Source organism: Amia ocellicauda, chromosome 14, assembly GCF_036373705.1.
Source record: "Amia ocellicauda isolate fAmiCal2 chromosome 14, fAmiCal2.hap1, whole genome shotgun sequence".
NCBI classification, from domain to species: domain Eukaryota; kingdom Metazoa; phylum Chordata; class Actinopteri; order Amiiformes; family Amiidae; genus Amia; species Amia ocellicauda.
The window spans coordinates 27,136,623-27,158,936 of NC_089863.1; the positions used below are offsets into that span (position 1 = coordinate 27,136,623).

The window sequence follows — 22,314 nt, forward strand, 5'->3', positions numbered from 1 at the left end:
TGATGTTAAATAGATGACCATCCAGTCTGAAATCCAGAAATACTCCATTCTCTGTCTCTATATCCTTGTGCAGAAGTATTGTGACGCACAGGAGAAAAACATTAGGACTGGTGCCAGTTCACAGCCATCATCCCCCCATGGAAGAAGAGTAGTATTTTCACAGACTTCACTGGCAACCAAACTGCAGGAGAACATTCCAAAGGAGTTCTCGATTAACTGTGTCTGATCGCTGTGGAGAGCTCCACAATATATATCACTTTATTTAAACCGGGAAAGACAAACTGAGGCCGAAGTCTCATTTTCAAGTGTGGCCTGCAAGACAAGCATCACAAATAAAAAATGTAAACATTTAAAATCAGATCAAATACATACAATACATTTTAAAATATATACAATTAACAAATAATATACTTTAAAAATAGCAATAACAATTTTAACATCATTACACTAAAAAAAAAAATCTACCTTTTAAACTATGCTAAAGGCACCAACACTTCCATTTTTAAGGAATTCTGTCATTTATTCCATAAATATGGCCCAAAGAAACTAAAAGCAACTTTGCCAGAATCAGGAAACCAAGGGAACCACTAGTGTAATCCATTCATGAGATCGAGTTCTATAAGTATTGGATCTAAAATGAATTAATGTTGACAAATAAGATGGGAATTTTTGCATTAATGCTATAAATAAATACTAGAGCATGCAGCTCCCTTCTAATATGCAAAGACAACAAACAGGTTTTGTTTTTGCTCTCTGTTAAACTGTTCTTCCTGTTCCACACGGTGACTCTGGTACCAGGTCTTCAGTGATTCTATCAGCCAGTCTGAGGAGCATAATCTTTGCCAGGACTTGACCAGTGACAGCAAGCAAGGATATACCCCAGCTGCAGCTGCAGACAGACTTCTCTCCCTTGTTTTTATAGCTGATGATGATGTTGGCATCCCTCCATTGTTGGGGGATGCTCTCTCTCCTCCATACCTCCAGGATGAAGAGATAGAGAGCTCTGGTGCAGTGATATCCCCCCTGCATGGAGATTTCAGAAGGGATTGATCAGCTGGGTTGGTTTAGTAGGGCTTCAAAGTGTTCAGACCACCTCTTGACAATCTTGAACTGATGTTTTATGAGGGTAGATTCAGCAGCACTTCTGAGGGGGCAGAGTGAGCAACTTCTTGTTCCAAGGTTGGACTTAACAACAGCATTATAGAAGTTGTACATCTTGTGTTTGTCTGCATAAGATTGTATCTCCTGTGCTTTAGAGGTCAGGCACTCATTTTGCAGGTGCCAAAAGGTATTTTGCACCTTGCTCTTCTGTTCCTGCCACTGCCTTTTAATATGGGTTTGTTTAGTTTGGCCCTGTCGGAGTGAGCAGTGTGGCTCCTAAGTAGGACTGCTCAGACATACTGAGTCTGCCGGGACCAGCGGCCACTCAAATCCCAGCTGCTGACGAGCAATAGCCCTGTGCTGTTACTGGGCTGGGCCCTGGCTAGGAGCTTCCAGGTTATTCAGCCCTGCCCCGTCCCTGGTACCCCATCGCTGGCAGGCTTTAATGGTGCAGGGGCCGCACCAAACATCCTCGAGGGCCGCATTTGGGAACCCCTGCTCTAGGTGTTTATATTCAGTCCAATCAATGATGCTGTTTGTCTGGTTGCAGGTGGATCAGGGGCTGCTGGGAAGAGGAGGTGAGTCAGAGGACTGTGTGTGAAAGTGTGTGAGTGTGTTAGGGTTTGAGTACTGTGTGTGTGTGTTAGTGTGTGTGTGTGTGTGTGAGAGAGAGGTTGAGTACTGTGTGTGTGAGAGAGTGTTTGAGTAATGTGTGTGTGTGTGTGTGTGTGTGTGTTTGAGTACTCTGTATATGTGATAGTGTGTGTGTGAGAGAGTGTTTGAGTACTGTGAGTGTGTGTGTGTGTGTGTGTGTGTGTGTGTGAGTACTCTGTATATGTGTTAGTGTGTGTGTGAGAGAGTGTTTGAGTACTGTGAGAGTGTGTGTGTGTGTGTGTGTGTGTGTGTGTGTGTGTGAGTACTCTGTATATGTGTTAGGGTGTGTGTGAGAGACTGAATGAGTACTGTGAGAGTGTGTGTGTGTGTGTGTGTGTGTGTGTGTGTGTTTGAGTACTCTGTGTATGTGTTAGGGTGTGTGTGAGAGAGTGTTTGAGTACTGTGAGAGTGTGTGTGTGTGTGTGGACTCTGACCCCTGTGTTGTTTACAGTGACTGCTCTCTCTGCCTGCAGGGTCTCAGCGGGTCAGAGCCGGTTCAGCGACCCGACCCATAGTACAGCGGGAGTGGAGCTCAGCACCCTGCCTCTGAGGACTGGTGAGAGAGAGAGAGAGGGGGGGGGCGACTTTTAACACTCATTTAATTAACAAATTCAATTTACAGAAAACAAACCCACATAAATATACACACAACCATAACTAGAACAACAGTTATTGTGCTTGCTCCAGGGATCAGCTTAAGCCTCCCCAGTGCATCAACAACAAACAAAACTACAAATTTAAAACACCCTTCTCCTTCCCCTCTTTTTTATTTTCTATTCTTCCCCTTTTTAAAAGAACACAACCAGCACAGTCTCTCCATTCACTTCACACAAGGCACTGTCTACACACCACAGCACTTCTAAAAACTTTGTTCAAACTTTATCTGAGTAACCAGCAACAACCTAAAAATACTGAGTAGGTTTATATTGTCACTTTCCTCTTCCTGCTCTTTAAAACTGCTAATTTGCCATCTGACACCTGGAACTCTTATTCCTCTGGTACTGCACTTCCATAATAAAAACTTCTTCACTAAAACACAGAGAAAGTCTTTGAAAATAAAATATTCAACTGTCTAAAAAGAGATTTCACCCGGGCACAAGTCATAAAAGCATGGAAGAGAGTTTTCCTCTCACCACAAAAAGGACAACAGTCTAAAACGTCAGAATTAATTATAGAAATAAACGAACTGACAGCAATAATGTTGTGTAAAATCCTCCACTGTAAATCTCCAGACATCTTCGGGATCGAGGGTTTATAAAGAGCTCTCCACGCCGTCCTCACCCCTCCCCAGCCACCATATGCTCCCTCCAGGGTGTATCCGGCCTCAGCCTCACACACGCATTATACAGACTCTTCCGCTCTGCAACAGAGAAGGAGGAACGGCCGAGCCTGGCGGGGTCCAGCAGCGCTCCTGGTCTAATCTGAACGCTTATTGTTGGAGACACTGTTACCGAGGGGAAAGGTTCCTCTGCCCCATCACCACTCAGCTCCTGTTCATCCACCCTCTGCTCAGCCTGAGCTGGTCCAAGAACACCCCGGCCACTCTGACCGAGCACAGCCCCCATCCTCTCTGCCACCTCCTCGGGACTGCCCCATCTCCCCCTGAATACCTCAGATCTGTCAGCTTCCGTATTCCTGCCGACACCAGCCTGGAAACAAAACTCTGTGAGTCAAGCATTACCAGCTGAAGCACTGGATTATATATCAGGGGCTACTCTAGACACCAAAGCCTGCTGTCTGCCTCCACAGTCATCCTCTCCACCTTAAACAAACCCCATGCTCTCACCATGCCACAATATACCTGTGGGAGCTGGGAAGTATCCATCCCCTTCCCCATATCAATCAGGAGAATGTGCTTGTCATAGCCTAGCCCACCCACCCTTCTCAAAAAAACAAAGGCCCATGGCCTTCAGCGCAGTGGTTCTGGAGAAAACATCAATTTCTGCAAAGCCTGCAGCCGAAAAGCTGCCACTCTACTGGCCAGATCTAACAAACCCTGCCCCCCCTCTTGCCGGGGCAGACAAAGCCCCCTTTTTCTTTTCTTTTTTTCTCCACCACCCCTTCTCAATTCTGCAAACTAGCTTCCCTATCTGTTCCCACAAACACACCAAGGACCTTCACTGCACCACGGCTCCACTGCAACCCCCTGGGCAAACCTGTCCCTGCCAGCAGCCCAGTAGAGTGGCCCTACTCTTCTCCCAATTCATACGTGCAGAAGATGCCCTCTGGAACAACTCCTGACACTGACACAGCTCCTACACATCATGCTGACCTGTGACAAAGATTGTCATGTCATACGCTGTGACTCTCACTGGCACCATGCCGTACTGAGGAACCCCCACTCCAGTCAGTGCAGAACTCAATCTGTGCACTAGAGGCTCTATGGCTAAGGAATACAGAATCCCTGATAGGGGACACCCCTGATGCACCCCACTGCGCACCAGACCTCAAAACCCCATTAACCTTCAGTATACTAAAATGTTGCTATAACAGAGCACAATATAAGACTTCTTAACAAGAAACACATTATCATATATAGAGCCACACTGCTCACTCCGACAGGGCCAAACTATATGGTATACAATATGTCACATAACTTTCTTCAGTCTGTTGGCCACTGCTGTGGAAAAGATTCTCAGCTGCCCTTTTTTCTAGACCAAAGAAGTACTGTGATGGGGCATCAGTTTCACTGATGTGCTGAAATCGAGAACACATCAGCGCCCCCTGCACCCTCAGCTCTAGCAACACCTGTATCATTTTCTTTTGAATTACTTGCTCAATGAAAAATCTGTTCTGCTGAGATTCCAGACTCTCAACTAACCCCGTAATATCCGCCTCCAGCTGTTCCTTGACCTCACTACGGCACAGAGCATCATCCTTAGCATACCTTTGACAAAACTGTTGTACTTGAATTTTCCCCACATCCCACCATTGCCATGTAGGAAAACACTCTTTCCCCTTTCCACTTGTCCCCCCAAAAATTAAAACAATTGATAAAATAAGCATCTGTCAAAAGTCCTGTATTAAAATGCCAAAACAGGCTGCGTGTTCTAGAATCAGGAAATCCCACTTTAGCCAACACAATGCTATGGTCCGGTTATTTGCAGTCCTCAATAAAATGCATCAGGTCTTTGCAGACATACACCCGGTCCAACTTGGTACCTGATATATTAATATCACCTGCTCTCATCTAAGTACTGCCTTTCTTGACCTTTTTTATTCCTCCACACATCCACCAAATCAAAACTATGAAAGAGAGCAGAAAGCTCCTGAGCCGACTGGAGGTGTGGCTCTGTATGATTCCGATCTCAAACATAATCTTCAGTACAATTCAAATCCCCTCCCAGAAATGAACCATCACCAGGTAAAACTCAGATAAAACATCTTTTAAAACCTTAAAAAACTAAATCCTCTCTTTATCCTCATTAGGAGTGTAAATATTTATAAAGCAAAAACTGCGTTTCGAATCCTTGCTTTAACTTTCACCAGCCGCCCCACAACCACCTCCTGATGGGAGGGAACTTCAGCAGCACACCTCTCTGAGAACAGGACTGCAACTCCAACACTGAAGTTTGTGCCGTGACTAAACCTCTCTTTTCCACCCTTGTTTCCACTCACACATATTATTATAGTCACTGTGTGTTTCCTGGAGAAAGGACACATCTATTCTATTCTCTTTCTCTTTCTAACACACATGCTCTGTTATGTGCACTCACATTAAAAGTGCCTAAAATTAGTGTATCCATAAATAAAAATGAAAAGAGATACAACCCAACACGTGAGAAAAGCAACCATGACAGAGAGAGAAGAAAAATCGTTACATCTTTTTATTCCTTTTTTTACACCTGTTTACACAGTTTTGTTGCAGTTTTAGTTAACCGATAACGCTGCTGTTTATCCAGCTGACACACAGTCGGGTCATGAACTAGCGATTACACTGTACTTATAAATAGCTCCAAATCATGAAAATAATCCCCCTACTTTCACCCCTCTTTGCCCCTTTGTGGCGTCCAAAAATTCTGCAATTTTAACCAGATCATATTTCCCCTACCCCATCTGACTATTCGGCTCTGATAAATAAGAGGAATCCGAGACACACCCTCCCTCTCACTCTCGTCCCCCGAGCTCCCTTGATCCACTCCCGGCACTGCGTGTAACCAAGGCCGGCACGCTGCCCTCTCCCCCCATCCGCTCTGCACAGCCTGCTCCAGCGGTCTTTTAACTACACTTCTTGTGTCCCGCTTCGCTTCCTTTTTCGGGGGATCTTAAATTCACTCTCGTTGTTATCTACATTATCAAGTTCACTTAGTAAATTGTTACATGTTTTACTGGAAACTGCTGTCTCGGAGATTTCAACCACGTGTTGAACTTTCTAATCTTTGCCTGTCTCCCTGACCTGGCAAGAAGTATTTAGGAGAAAACTACCGTGGAGGTTCTGCTCTTTAGTTTCTTTCCTAACTCTTTAAATTTGTCTTGCAGAACTTCTGCACTACCTTTTCCTATATCATTGGTTCCAATGTGGACCATGACCAATGGATTCCCCAGGTTTTGGCCAGTAGCCCGTCTACTAGTTTAGGGAGATCTGCAACCTGAGCACCAGGCAGGCAAGATACCATGCAGGTCTCCTTATCACTAGAACACATTGTGTGATCTACGCCTCTAAGAATCGAATCTCCTACTATAACTACCTCCCTGTTGTGGGGGGGAGTGGGCACTATAGTGCTCTGGTGCTCAACTGCCCTCCCACCACTCTCTTAGCTGTCACTGTAACTCGGTGTCCAGCAGTTGGAACCTGTTGGGCAATTGGGATGTCTCTAAGGGATGTGCGAGCCCTTTTCTGCGGTTACGACCTACTGTAATCCAGCAGTTCTCCGCACTTTCCTGCTCTAAGTTCTCAACTCTCCTGGGTTTTTGCCGCACACCATCTCTCTCATGGGCTGATTGACTTATTCTTCTGTATCACTAATACAGTGCAGATCAACAAGCTGAGCCTCAAGATCATGGACCTTGACCTCTAGGATTTCAACATGCTGACAACATTCACAAATGAAATCTTCTTGGATGACTTCATCCAGGATGGCAATCATTCTGCAAACCTCACACTGTAGTGGCCACATGCTTCTAAATTTTGAAAGCTTTTATTTATTTTTTTGGGTCTCTTGGTTTCTGTCCTCTGGTCAACTACTAGATTTTTTGTCAGCGCAGCTCTTTCTCAACAGCTGCATAAGTACTTTTTTTGTGTCTACCTGCCCCCAATTCACACCTAACTGCCTCAAACTGGCTTCACCTGACACAAACTCACCTAACAGGATTTCTGTCAGTCCTAGACTAGATTGCCTTTCCTTCATCCAATTTACTTTCACCAACTCAGCAGCGGTACTTAATTGACTTAAATTAAGGCAAACTACAGACAAGATTAACTTCAATTAAGGTAGTTAAAACAAAACCAGGAATGCCAAGACTAGGAACTAGGAACTAGGAACACAACAAGATGTCTCTCACCTGTACTGTCTTGTGTCTGTCTCTGGCAACTTGTAAATCCTTTTGTTTGTAATTAATGCAGGTGAGCATGATTGGTCTATAATTTCCTGGCTCAGTTTTGTCCCCTTTCTTGTGGATTGGTATGACATTTGCTGTCTTCCGGCTCCTGAGGTGGAGAGGTCGAGGTTGAAGCCGAGGCTGAGCTGAAAAATGTACTGGAACAGGACATGATTGAACCAGTCAACGCCTCCCCTTGGATCTCCAACCTGGTAATCGCTAGGAAAAAGTCTGGTGCTCTACGCGTCTGCATGGACCTGCAACCAGTGAACAAGGCAATCATAATAGACAAATACCCTGTTCTACGGCTCCACCATATTTTCCAAACTGGACTTGCGGCAGGACTATCTCCAGGTGCCTCTCCACCCCAGTAGCCGGAACCTCACTGCGTTCATGACACACACGGGTGTGTTTCGCTACAAGTGGATGCCGTTCAGGTTCAGTTCGGCTCCCAGCTGCTTTCAGAAGGTATTGACCTCTGTGCTCCCCGGGTTGGCCATTTACTTGGATGGCATCGTTGTGCATGGGCCCACGGCCTCCATCCACAACGTGCGCCTCCAGATGGTGTTTACTGCTCTGACCAAGCACAATCTCACACTCAACGATAACAAGTGTGTCTTTTGAGTTTGTGGGCTACTGTTTGTCAGCTGACAACATATCACCTATACACAGCATCCCAGAGCCTAGCTCCCCAGCTCAGGTAGTCCTTTTCCTCGGCATGACTGCGTACTACCTGAAATTTCTACCACAGTACTCTGACACCACAGCCCTGCTACGCCAGCTCCTTCAGAAGGACAAACCCTGGGTGTGGTCACAAGCCTGAAGCAAGGCTGTGCACCTCCTCAAGTCCCAGCTCACATCCTCACCAGTGTTAGCCCACTTCAACATCGCCAGCCCCACCCTTGTGACCTGCGATGCTTCTGCCGTGGCTGTGGGAGCGGTGTTATCCCACGTACAGAATGGAGTGGAAAATCCCATTGCCTTTGCCTCCCGGGCAATCAACCCCACAGAATAAAGAGCGAGAGGCGCTAGCCTGCGTCTGGGCCTGTGAGCGTTGGCATTTGTACCTGTATGGTACCTTTGGGTCATAAAGGCCCAGAAAAGACTACCACAATAACCTAACAAAGAAACAGTTAGAACTATTTAAAATCAAGTATAAACAAAGAAAATAAAAAAAATGAAAAATCTCCCGTGCCTCACTCCCCACAGCTCACTCAAACTTCCCAAACTCCCAGCATGCAACAGAGAGAGAGAGAGAGAGAGAGAGAGAGAGAGAGAGAGAGACATACACTCACCTAAAGGATTATTAGGAACACCTGTTCAATTTCTCATTAATGCAATTATCTAACCAACCAATCACATGGCAGTTGCTTCAATGCATTTAGGGGTGTGGTCCTGGTCAAGACAATCTCCTGAACTCCAAACTGAATGTCTGAATGGGAAAGAAAGGTGATTTAAGCAATTTTGAGCGTGGCATGGTTGTTGGTGCCAGACGGGCCGGTCTGAGTATTTCACAGTCTGCTCAGTTACTGGGATTTTCACGCACAACCATTTCTAGGGTTTACAAAGAATGGTGTGAAAAGGGAAAAACATCCAGTATGCGGCAGTCCTGTGGGGGCGAAAATGCCTTGTTGATGCTAGAGGTCAGAGGAGAATGGGCCGACTGATTCAAGCTGATAGAAGAGCAACTTTGACTGAAATAACCACTCGTTACAACCGACATATGCAGCAAAGCATTTGTGAAGCCACAACACGTACAACCTTGAGGCGGATAGGCTACAACAGCAGAAGACCCCACCGGGTACCACTCATCTCCACTACAAATAGGAAAAAGAGGCTACAATTTGCACAAGCTCACCAAAATTGGACAGTTGAAGACTGTAAAAATGTTGCCTGGTCTGATGAGTCTCGATTTCTGTTGAGACATTCAGATGGTAGAGTCAGAATTTGGCGTAAACAGAATGAGAACATGGATCCATCATGCCTTGTTACCACTGTGCAGGCTGGTGGTGGTGGTGTAATGGTGTGGGGGATGTTTTCTTGGCACACTTTAGGCCCCTTAGTGCCAATTGGGCATCATTTAAATGCCACGGCCTACCTGAGCATTGTTTCTGACCATGTCCATCCCTTTATGACCACCATGTACCCATCCTCTGATGGCTACTTCCAGCAGGATAATGCACCATGTCACAAAGGTCGAATCATTTCAAATTGGTTTCTTGAACATGACAATGAGTTCACTGTACTAAACTGGCCCCCACAGTCACCAGATCTCAACCCAATAGAGCATCTTTGGGATGTGGTGGAACGGGAGCTTCGTGCCCTGGATGTGCATCCGACAAATCTCCATCAACTGCAAGATGCTATCCTATCAATATGGGCCAACATTTCTAAAGAATGCTTTCAGCACCTTGTTGAATCAATGCCACGTAGAATTAAGGCAGTTCTGAAGGCGAAAGGGGGTCAAACACAGTATTAGTATGGTGTTCCTAATAATCCTTTAGGTGAGTGTACATACATACATACACACAGGGGGCAGATACATACAGGTCAGAGAGACACTGACACACTACAGGCAGATACAGAAACAGACACAGTCACTCCACACATACTGTTCTGAAACACACACTGCACACACTACTGACACACACACTACACGGATACAGAAACACACACTACTGACACACACACTACAGATACAGAAACACACACTACTGAAACACACACTACACAGAAACACACACTGCACACACACACACTACTGACACACAAACTACAGATACAGAAACACACACAATACACAGATACAGAAGCACAGCCCATACACGTATATTTTTAATAGTACTCTCCCTCCCTCAACCCGGGGACACAAATGGAAATGGGGCTTCAAGGCATTCAAAACGGAAAACAGGAGACACTTCTTTACACAGAGAGTTGTCACAATCTGGAATAAACTACCCAGCGATGTGATAGAAGCTGAAAGTTTGGGAACATTTAAAAATAGACTGGATAGGATCCTTGGATCACTTAGATATTAATTGACACCAAACGAGCACGATGGGTCGAATGGCCTCCTCTCGTTTGTAAACTTTCTTATGTTCTCTCTCTCTCTATCTGTGGACGCTGGCTGTAGATGACTCTGTGTACCTGAACGCCCCTGACAGGGACAACAGCAAGAAACAATGGAAGAAGAGTGAGAATCTGTGTTCACTTCAGGAGGGCTGCCTGGCCTCTGTCTCTGTCTCTCTCTCTCTCTTTTCTCCCTCCCTCTCTCTCTCTGTGTCAGTCTGTCCTCCTCTCCTCCTCTGACCCCCCCACTACACTGCGTTTCCCATGAGTCAGTGCGCTGCCCCCCTCACAGCAGTGAACCTGCCATACCAGGATGTCAGTGGGAATCTAAGGATACAGCCCCCGCTGAGCCCCAGACACAGGGGCCAGTCCCTCACCCTGACCCCTGACCCCCGGTCCATCACCTCGACCCCTGACCCCCAGTCCCTCAGATCACCCTTTGACGCCCAGTCCCTCCCTCTGACCCCAGTCCCTTATCCCTAACCCTGACACTTGTCCCCCAGTCCCTAACCTCAACCCCTGACCCCCAGTCCCTCACCCTGACCCCTGACCCCAGTCCCTCATCCCTCACCCTAACTCTTGACCCCCAGTCCCTAACCTTGACCCCGGACCCCCAGTCCCTCACCCTGGTGCCTGACATTGCAGCGAAGGCCCTTCCCTCTTCTTTCTGTGCTGGGGGGTCATTGACTGTCTCTCTGTGCTGGGGGGTCATTCACGGTGTGATTCTCTATCCTGACAGACACTGGGGCCAGTTCACAGCCTGATATCCTGTACTCTGAAATCCACCTACCAGGCACTGACCCAGGTACTGACACCCTGACACACACACACCCCACACTGGCCCAGGTACTGACACACTGACACACTGGCAAACACAGAGCACTGACCGAGGTACAGACACAAACACACACAGAGCACTGGCCCAGGTACTGACACCCTGACACTGACACTGACACACAGAGAGCACTGGCCCAGGTACTGACACCCTGACACTGACATTGTCACACACAGTACTGACACACACACACACACACACACTAATGCACACAGAGCACTAACCCAGGAACTAACACACTGACACTCACACACAGAGCACTGACCCAGCTGTGATTGTAGCTGTGTGATTATAGCTGTGTGGCTGTGACCGTTGTGCAGCTGTGACCATGTCCAACTGTGGCTGTGTGTGACTGAGGCCATGTGCGAATGTAGCTGTCCGACTGTGGTCATGTGGAAGTGTTGCTGTGTTACAGCAGAGACAGTAACTGCTGTTCCTCCCTCCAGACATGCCCCTCAGGCCCAGCACTGTGGAGGTCTGCTACTCTGCCATCAATGTGACCCGCCCTGCAGGTACTACACTGTCTGCATCCATATCTCTGTCAGGCTTTCACTTTGTGAGAGGGAGAGAGTCTGTGTGTGTGTGTGTGTCTTTGTGTGTGCGTGTGCTAGGGTGTGTGTCAGTTTGTCAGGGTGTGTATCAGTGTTTTGGGGTGTGTGTCAGTGTGTCGGTGTGTGTCAGTGTGTGTGTGTGTGTGCGTGCCAGTGTGTGTCAATGTGTGTGTCAGTGTGTCGGGGTGTGTCAATGTGTGTATCAGTGTTTTGGGGTGTGTGTCAGTGTGTCGGTGTGTGTCAGTGTGTGTGTGTGTGTGCGTGCCAGTGTGTGTCAATGTGTGTGTCAGTGTGTCGGGGTGTGTCAATGTGTGTATCAGTGTTTTGGGGTGTGTGTTAGTGTGTTGGTGTGTGTCAGTGTGTTTGTGTGTGTATGTGCCAGTGTGTGTCAAGGTGTGTATCAGTGTGTCGGGGTATGCCAATGTGTGTATCAGTGTGTTGGGATGTCAGTGTGTCGGGGTGTGTCAGTGTGTGTGTGTGTGTGCGTGCCAGTGTGTGTCAATGTGTGTGTCAGTGTGTCGGGATGTGTCAATGTGTGTATCAGTGTTTTGGGGTGTGTGTTAGTGTGTTGGTGTGTGTCAGTGTGTTTGTGTGTGTATGTGCCAGTGTGTGTCAAGGTGTGTATCAGTGTGTCGGGGTGTGTGTTAGTGTGTTGGTGTGTGTCAGTGTGTTTGTGTGTGTATGTGCCAGTGTGTGTCAAGGTGTGTATCAGTGTGTCGGGGTATGCCAATGTGTGTATCAGTGTGTTGGGATGTCAGTGTGTCGGGGTGTCAGGGTGTTAGTGTGCTTGCAGTGCTGATCCGTGCTGCCGTGTTCAGGGCAGGCCGGCACTGCTGACCCCAATGAGGTGCAGTACTCTGAGCTCAGCCTGCAGACCAACCACAGCCAGGGCAAGAGGATCCGGAGAAAAAGTGAGTGTATGTCTGTGTGCGTCTCTGTATGCATCTCTGTGTGCGTCTCTGTCCCTGCGTGTCTCTGTGTGTGTGTATCGATAGATTATTATCATAACCCCAATTCCCTGAAAAAGGAAGACAGCCATTACCGAATGGGTTGTCATGCTTACACTTGAATATCAAGGTTTCAAGCATATAGTGTTATCTGATTATCTTTCTATTCACAAGCTGATCCCTGATGCCTTTGGTGCAATACATTTATTGTTGAAAGGAAAATATCCCCCTCACAGTGTTTTAACACTCTATTCCCACAGCAACACTTATCGCCAAAACTCAAAGGGGATTTAATTAAACTAAATTATGGAAATAAAGGTGGGGGGGTGAATAAATGTTATAACTACAATAACCAAAACTAGTGTATTGTCTACACAGCACTTACAAAGAATAATACATAATACATTCTGAACAGCGTTGCACACTAAAGATTTGCTAAAAGTGTTGGCGTCGCCTACAGTGTAGAGGATCGCACCCCTGGCTCAGTAGTGCAGCCACACGGAGGGTGTGCGGCTCTGTGTCAATGCATGACTGCAGCGGTGGCATTACTGATGTTTGGTCCTAATAAATCACCTAGATAAATCATTCCTTGCCGACCGAACCTGTAACACTCGAATAAATAATCTGTATGATTTAAAGAATCTTTAATTTCTCTTAATTCTTTCTCACTGAAAAGCTTACCTTATTAAGATCACTCCACCCCTACTTGGTCTGTTACGAACAGCGCATCATCATTTGGGGCGTGTCCGCTGTCATTTCATTGGGCAGATTCAATACAGTTAACTCGATAAATATATGGACAGTGACACAATTGTCATCATTTTGGCTCTGTAAAACACCACAATGGATTTGAAAGGAAATAAGATGTGCTTTAAGTGTAGTCTTTCATCTTTAATTTGAGGGTAGTTACATCCAAAGTGCGTGAACGGTGTAGGAATTACATCCATTTTTATATGTGGTCCCCCAAAGAGTATTTGGACAAACTGACATAATCATGAATTAAAATGTGAGTTTCAATTTGAAAGGCAACTGTTTGTGTGTGTCTCTGTGTCTGAGTCATGCGTGTCCGTGTGTCTGTCTGTCTGTCTGTCTGTTGTTGTCTCTCAGCACTGTGTTGTGTATCACTGCTCTGCTGCCTGTCTTTCTTCAGTGACCCCACAGACGGATACCCTGTACAGCGAGGTGGAGCCGCACCAGAGCCCAGGTGAGCACTGACCCCATCGCCTCCCTCTGTCTCCCACCCTCCCCAATCCTCCTCTCTCTCCCTCTCTCCCTCTCATATATGTGGTCTTATTCCTCCAGCAGTGACCCACAAAGCGAGTGAGTGAGTGTACATTGAGGTGAAGCCACGCAAGACTAAACGTCAGCACTGACCCAGAGTGCCCTCCCTCTCTCTCTCTCTCTCAATTCAGTTAAATCGGGAGTAGTCAATTATTTTTTGTCAGGGTTCACATTTCTTCGTCAAGGTTGTAGCGTAAGGTACACTTATACATTTCAATTAAAGAAGTGAATTTATAGTATCACCTTATATCCTATCATTACTTGTTACCACAATGAATGATAAACTCCAAACTGTTAAACTTATCTGAACTTCGTCGCAGAGAGGCCTCTCTGGCTTCGGGCTCAGATAACAGCACACGGCACGAGGTCCGTGTGGTTTGGAACAAAGGCAGTCCGGTTCAACTTTGTCCAAGAACTTCCACTTCAGTCGATGCTCCTGGAAGTTGGGGTTTTGCAAAAGTAGAGTCTTTTCCAAACAGATTTTCCACTGGTTTGAAGGCTCCAAGGTTGTGCACAAAATCTTCTTTGTAAGCAGGGTTTCCACCATAGTTACTTTGAGGAAAGCAGGGCCCTGTTAGTTGCCAAGGGTCAAGATTCTTAAGACTCAATAGCTATTTAAATGACTGACACTTTCGTATACAGTCGACAATTGTCCAGCTGTAAAACTCCACTGATCAGATGGGCACAGGCGGGCAGCGCAGTCTGTAAAGTTCTTTATTTAATAAAGTCCTTAAAAAGAATTCTTCGTACGGCTCAATCTCCTTCTCCCAGTTTAACTCTTCTGTTGACGGCAAAGACTTGGTTGGTTCCATTTCTGTTCTGGCAACAGAGCTGTAGGTTGAGCTGTGACAGTGAGTTACTGGTTCGGGAGAGAGAGAGAGAGAGAGAGAGAGAGAGAGAGAGAGAGAGATGCCGTGCGCTACCCTTTATACGCCTGTCAGCTCAATAGATGATTGGTTCTTGAGTTTGTGAGATTGGATTTCGGTTTCAGCCCCCAGTGTCCTATTGGAGGGGCTAGATTTATGACTGTGGTAATCCATGCCATCTTTTGGAAATGCCGGTTGGCCAGTGTTCATAGCTCTGTGTCAGGATTTCGGCTCTCGTCCACTTAAAAAAGTTTTTATTACTTACAAGCCCTCTTCCCCAGACATCTCACAGCAGGGATTCCAAATGCCCCTTCATACACAATGCTGCAGATTAGTAATATACCCCATTGCTTATATATTTAGTACATTCATTTAACAAAGTACAAAAATAAAATGTTAAATGTAAATATTCGTATTAAAATGCTTTCAGACCACTTTTAATTGTTTTAATTTGTTAAAGATTATTGTAGACATACAGATAAACATAATAGAAACTTTCAAGCATTTCGTGTCTTATTAGATTCAAGTCTTTACCATTTCCCTTAATCATTGTTCAAAATTAATGTTGCAAAATGTGGCCTACATTGGAACAAAAAACACAACACAATGGAAATGCAATAAGTACGGTTGCTAATGCCCGTATTTGTCTATGCCAAATGTATGGTAAGGTACCTATGAAGCCCATGTACCCATTAAGCCCACTACCATGTTTGACTTCAAATAAAAAATACAAAGTATAATCTGTTCTGCTGCTTGATATATCCACCAATGCATGCATGTATTTCCATCCCCATTTTTATTTTAAGCCAATCAGATGTATATTTATTAAGATTTGGTTCATCAAGTGCTGTCACTTCCTGGTAGCCATTTTGAAAGTGGCATAACAGCAAACGACACCGCGCACCCTCACATTAGCAATTACTAGTGTACAAAATGTAATAATTTATGTTTAATCTTAATTGTAAACTACTGAAAATAAATTAATCAACGTATGTATGTGTATATGTATACATTTGTGACCAAGGGAAGGAGAGACATCTTCCTCTCAAATTTAAATATTATTTTCATTGTTGTGTTTTGTTGTGCACAAGCGATGAAGAATTCATTTATGACAACTAGCAACAAGGTAGTGATGTAACACAGTTATTTTTATGTATTAATTTTTTATTCATATACACCAATCAGCCGTAACATTATAACCACTGAGAGGTGAAGTGAGTAACACTGATAATCTCGTTATCATGGCACCTGTCAGTGGGTGGGATATATTAGGCAGAAAGTGAAAATTTTGTCCTCAAAGTTGATGTGTTAGAAGCTGGAAAAATGGGCAAGTGTAAGGATCTGAGCGACTTTGACACGGGCCAAATTGTGATGGCTAGATATCAGAACTGGACCACGGAGCAATGGAAGAAGGTGGCCTGGTCTGATGAATCACGAGTTCAAGGTGTTGACTTGGCCTCCAAATTCCCCAGATCTCAATCCAATCGAGCATCTGTGGGATGTGCTGGACAAACAAGTCCGATCCATGGAGGCCCCACCTCACAACTTACAGGACTTAAAGGATCTGCTGTTAACGTCTTGGTGCCAGATACCACAGCACACCTTCAGAGGACTAGTGGAGTCCATGCCTCGACGGGTCAGGGCTGTTTTGGCGGCAAAAGGGGGACCTACACAATATTAGGCAGCTGGTCATAATGTTATGGCTGATCGGTGTATATGTGTATAAGAACATAAGAACATAAGAAAGTTTACAAACAAGAGAACACCATTCAACCCATCTTGCTTGTTTGGTGTCCATTAATAACTAAGTGATCCAAGGATCCTATCCAGTCTATTTTTAAATGTTCCCCAATTGTCGCTTCTACCACATCGCTGGGGAGTTTGTTCCAGATTGTGACGCCTCTCTGTGTGAAGAAGTGTCTCCTGTTTTCAGTCTTGAATGCCTTGAAGCCCAATTTCCATTTGTGTCCCCGGGAGCGAGTGTCCCTGCTGATCTGGAAAAGCTCCTCTGGTTTGATGTGGTCGATGCCTTTCATGATTTTGAAGACTTTAATCAAGTTCCCACGTAGTCTCCTCTGTTCCAGGGTGAAGAGGTTCAGTTCCTCAGTCTCTCAGTAGGACATTCCCTTCAGACCTGGAATAAGTCTGGTTGCTCTCCTCTGAACTCCCTCTAGAGCAGCGATATTCCCCGAGCTGTACACAGTATCCAGATGAGCTCTAACTAGTGCATTGTACAGTCTGAACATCACTGCCCTTGTTCCCAATTCTACACTTTTGACAATATACCCTAGCATTTTGTTTGCCTTTTTTATTGCTTCCCCACATTGTTTGGATGGAGAAAGTGAGGAGTCCACATACACTCCTAGATCTTTCTCATGTGTTACTTCATCTAGTTCTATTCCTCCCATAGTGTAATTATAGTGGATATTTTTGTTACCTGCATGTAATACCTTGCACTTGTCCACATTGAATTTCATCTGCCAGGTGTCGGCCCACAACTGAATATTATCTAAGTCCCATTGAATAGCCTGTGCTGCCGAGATTGTATCTGCTGAGCCACCTATTTTAGTATCATCTGTAAATTTGACAAGTTTGCTAACTATCCCAGAGTCCAGATCATTAATATAGATTAGAAACAGCAAAGGCCCTAGTACTGATCCCTGTGGAACTCCACTAACAACCTCACTCCAGTAAGCAACTCCTCTAATCGACACCCTCTGTTTCCTATACATCAACCAGTTCATAATCCATCTACTTACGTTACCCTGAATGCCTATAGCTTCCAATTTGAGGATCAGTCTTTGGTGTGGAACCTTATCAAAAGCTTTTTGAAAATCTAAGTATATCATATCATATGGTTTCACATGATCTATAGCTGCAGTTGTATGTTCAAAAAACTAATAAATTAGTAAGACATGATCTGCCTCATCTAAACCCATGTTGACTATCTCCAAGAATATGGTTTTCATTAAGATGTTCCTCTATTTTCTGTCTAATCATTTTTTCCAACATTTTACAGGTGATGCAGGTGAGACTGATTGGTCTGTAATTTCCTGGCTCAGTTTTGTCCCCTTTCTTGTGGATTGTTATGACATTTGCTGTCTTCCAGTCAGTTGGCACATCCGCTGTTCTAAGTGTCATTTGGAATATTTGAGTTAGCGGCCTATAAATCATTTCCCTAATTTCTTTAAGTACTGTTGGAAATATCCCATCTGGCCCAGGTTTTTAATTCTGCTAGTGCCTTTAGTACCTCCTCCTCGTTTATCCTGATCTCTCTTAGGGTTTGACTGGATTGATTGTTAACCTGTGGCATGTTATCTGTTTTATCTTATGTAAACACCTCTATGAAATACTCATTTAGAACATTTGCCACATCTTGTTCATTTTCCAAGATACTTGAATTTTTGCCCTTTATCTGTTTCACTTCCTCCTTTATTGACCTCTTGCTGTTGTAGTATTGAAAACAGCTCTTTGCATTAGTTTTAGCTCCAAGAGCTATGTTTCTTTCTATTTCCCTTTGCTTTCCTCATCCCTTTCTTTAGATCTCTTTGCAGTTCAACATATTCTTTGTATTCTGTTTCATCTCCATCCCTTTTGTATGCGCTATACAACATTTTCTTTCTCTTGATATTTTTTTGCATACCTCTATTAAACCATTTTGGCCCATGTTGTTTGGTCCTCAATTTGCTAAGTTTTGGTATCAAGTTGCCAAGTTGCCCCCCCCACCCCGCAAATTCCGCCCATGATGTTAATATTATATTCTCCACATTTACGTTGCTGCACTTATATTTAGTGATGATTTAATAAATCAGATATAGCTTTCGTAACATGAACTGATGCCTAGTAACCGAGCTATATCATGTTACTGCGTACTGGCTCGCTACGAATCACTTCTTGTTGTGACGTCACATTCAGTGGCTCTCGGCTCTCGGTTCTCAGCTGTCTCTGCGAGCAGCGAGGCATTATGGGAAATGTTCACCAGAAAAGTTCTAGTCTGACCCCAGGGCGGGAATTTTCCTTTCAGTACCCGGAAGTGCAGGTGGGCTAAAGGGCGACTGTTCAGTTTCCCAGTTTTGGTCTAGCAGGTGTCACTCAAACCGTATGTCCAGCAGATTGGTCCATAAAGAGGACATGAGTCACTGTTCCTGGCACGAAACCACAAAGCACCATGGGAAACAAAGTATTTCCTCGCATTTAAAGGAAAACGGCACCCCATTTTTAAAAATCTTGATTATGTTAGCTGTATATATTGTTTTAAATATGGCAATGTCGAAAATAGTCTGAAGTGAATATATATTTAGGAAAACTGTGATTTATGAACACATAGGCAGCAGCCACTTTCTCTGTAGCTGACAGTCACCGTCTGTGCACAAACATGCCACACTGTGTGCCTTTTGGCTCTACACAACACAGTGGATACCATCAACAAGCCAAAGATCATTATCAAGATGACGAGGTGGAAGTCAAATTATTCCCTTTCCCAAAAGATCAACATCTTGCCAGTCAGTAAGCTGTCAATATCGTCGGACAGATAAACAAATTTCGTGATGGCGTTCAGTTGGATAAATGGTCCAATAAATTCAGGTTGTGTAGCAGGCACTTCACTTCAGATATATTTCAGCGGCATCTCAAAGCAGAATTAACGAGTGACTAAAAAAACAATTAAAGAAAAAAAGTAGAGTCATACCAACATTCCGTTACAAGCTTCATACTGATAAAACACACACCCTGGTCTGATTTGTACTCTGCGATTAGCGGTCAAAGTGTTATTTAGTTTATTATAAAGTAAACTATTTGTCAGCAAGTTTTAAAAATGGGACGGTTTACTATGAGGTAGTGAGTGTCCATTGACACTGTATATTCAGTGCAGCGAGTTCATACGCAGTGTTACAGGTTCGTATTGAACAGGGACAATGGAGTACAGGAGAAAAGTCTGGCGATTTATTTAGCCTTTTCAGCAAACGCGCAATAACAGATAAAGAAAACGAAATATCCTCCTAACGGATGTGCATGCTCAAAAACACAACTAAAACAAGACCGCAAGGCATGTTGCTTCCTGGTTACAATAGAGAAAAACAAACACAAGTTATTTACATATATTTCCCCCGTTTCTCTCTGGGATGAACAGAGATGCTGTGGCTGCACGACTCAAAGACAGCCCCTCCCTGAGTCACGGCAGAGCATTGTAATCGTGCTGGGGAGGTGCGGGGGGGCAGGTGACATCTCCTCAGGTTCGGGGGTGTTCAGGCTGCGTTGGGTGTGGGCCTCCTCTCTCTGCCTTCTCCTTCAGAGCCGAGGCGTCTGGCTCTGTGTGTGTCGCTCTTTCCCACGGGCCCCGCCGGCCGCTGCACACCCGTGTTGTCCGTGTGGCCGTGTCTCCGGCACGCCCGCGCCTTCGGGCTCTGTGTGGCTTCAGGGTGCTGTCCTTGTTGCCCTGTGGTGGAGGAGTCTGCGTACGAGGCTCGGGGGGCTTTAGGCAAATTTAACCAGTGTTTAATATGAGAAATCAAATTAATTGTAATATAAAAGGTCACAAATAAAATGCTTTGTTTAAACAAAGTCTCTATTTCTCCACTTTCTCTCGTCTTCTTCTTCCTTTCTTTTTTGTTCTTCCTCACTTTTTCCTCTTCCTTCTCTCTTCCTCCTGCTTCAGTTCAGCGTATCAGCTTATCTTCCTTTAAGCTGGTTTTCTTTACTATTGCGCTTCTGTTCATTTATTCTTTTTCATTAATAGTGTATTGACAAGTATTTTTAAGAATTTTTTGTTCACACTTTTTCACAACCGCTGCATTCTAAAGTTGATGTGTTTAGGAGCTCATGTTCTGTGTGGCTACCTTCAACAGACCTCTCTCCCTCTCTCTCTCTCTCTCACAGCTGATCGTACTGCTGCGAAGCCTGAGTCTCTGTACGCCAGAGTCCAGCACAGCTAGAGCCAGAGCGGCACTGTGGAGCGTGTGTGTGTGTGTGTGTGCATGTCTCTGTCTGTCTGTATCTTCTCTCCAACCCCACTGCGCCCTCACGGCCAGTCCCTCTGGGTCACAGTCACTACCTGCATCAGGGACCCAGCGGCCCGAGTGGAGTGCTGATACTGGTGCCACTCCGGCCCTGGCGGTGCTGTGGGTCTCAGAGGAGCAGCACTGCCTGTCGGCCTGAGGATCACATGGGATCTGAGGAGCTGCACTGCCTGAGAGATTATAGGTTTTTATAGCTATTTAACTGAGTGTGAGTTGCATTTTATATATAAATATATATTTTAGCCAGTGTGTGACAAGTGTTATATTTTAAATATTTAATCATTTGTGTGTGGTTTATGTGTGTGTGGTTTGTGTGTGTATGTGTGAGTGTTTATATAAGTACAGTGAGGGAAAAAAGTATTTGATCCCCTGCTGATTTTGTACGTTTTCCCACTGACAAAGAAATGATAAGTCTATAATTTTAATGGTAGGTGTATTTTAACAGTGAGAGACAGAATAACAACAAAAAAATCCAGAAAAACGCATTTCAAAAAAGTTATAAATTGATGTGCATGTTAATGAGTGAAATAAGTATTTGACCCCTTCGACTTAGTACTTGGTGGCAAAACCCTTGTTGGCAATCACAGAGGTCAGACGTTTCTTGTAGTTGGCCACCAGGTTTGCACACATCTCAGGAGGGATTTTGTCCCACTCCTCTTTGCAGATCCACTCCAAGTCATTAAGGTTTCGAGGCTGACGTTTGGCAACTCGAACCTTCAGCTCCCTCCACAGATTTTCTATGGGATTAAGGTCTGGAGACTGGCTTGGCCACTCCAGGACCTTAATGTGCTTCTTCTTGAGCCACTCCTTTGTTGCCTTGGCTGTGTGTTTTGGGTCATTGTCATGCTGGAATATCCATCCACGACCCATTTTCAATGCCCTGGCTGAGGGAAGGAGGTTCTCACCCAAGATTTGACGGTACATGGCCCCGTCCATCGTCCCTTTGATGCGGTGCAGTTGTCCTGTCCCCTTAGCAGAAAAACACCCCCAAAGCATAATGTTTCCACCTCCATATTTGACGGTGGGGATGGTGTTCTTGGGGTCATTCCTCCTCCTCCAAACACGGCGAGTTGTGTTGATGCCAAAGAGGTCGATTTTGGTCTCATCTGACCACAACACTTTCACCCAGTTCTCCTCTGAATCATTCAGATGTTCATTGGCAAACTTCAGACAGGCCTGTACATGTGCTTTCTTGAGCAGGGGGACCTTGCGGGCTTGCAGGCTTGCAGGATTTCAGTCCTTCACGGCATAGTGTGTTACCAATTGTTTTCTTGGTGACTATGGTCCCAGCTGCTTTGAGATCATTAACAAGATCCTCCTGTGTAGTTCTGGGCTGATTCCTCACCATTCTCATGATCATTGAAACTCCACGAGGTGAGATCTTGCATGGAGCCCCAGACCGAGGGAGACTGACAGTTATTTTGTGTTTCTTCCATTTGCCAATAATCGCACCAACTG

General features: G+C 45.1%; 1 protein-coding gene across 1 annotated transcript in view; it reads left to right on the forward strand.

Moving 5' to 3' along the window:
• The window catches only part of LOC136767368 (uncharacterized), a 30,037-nt gene extending 8,836 nt beyond the window's left edge, over window positions 1–21,201 (forward strand). Inside the window, exons 3-10 of the mRNA XM_066721135.1 lie at window positions 1,652–1,679; window positions 2,229–2,311; window positions 10,427–10,486; window positions 11,102–11,167; window positions 11,644–11,709; window positions 12,567–12,659; window positions 13,846–13,899; window positions 20,717–21,201. Of these exons, the coding sequence (XP_066577232.1) occupies window positions 1,652–1,679; window positions 2,229–2,311; window positions 10,427–10,486; window positions 11,102–11,167; window positions 11,644–11,709; window positions 12,567–12,659; window positions 13,846–13,899; window positions 20,717–20,772 (506 nt within the window). The 3' untranslated portion in view covers window positions 20,773–21,201. The remainder of the gene's footprint in view (window positions 1–1,651; window positions 1,680–2,228; window positions 2,312–10,426; window positions 10,487–11,101; window positions 11,168–11,643; window positions 11,710–12,566; window positions 12,660–13,845; window positions 13,900–20,716) is intronic.
• The last annotated feature ends 1,113 nt before the right edge of the window (window positions 21,202–22,314 follow it).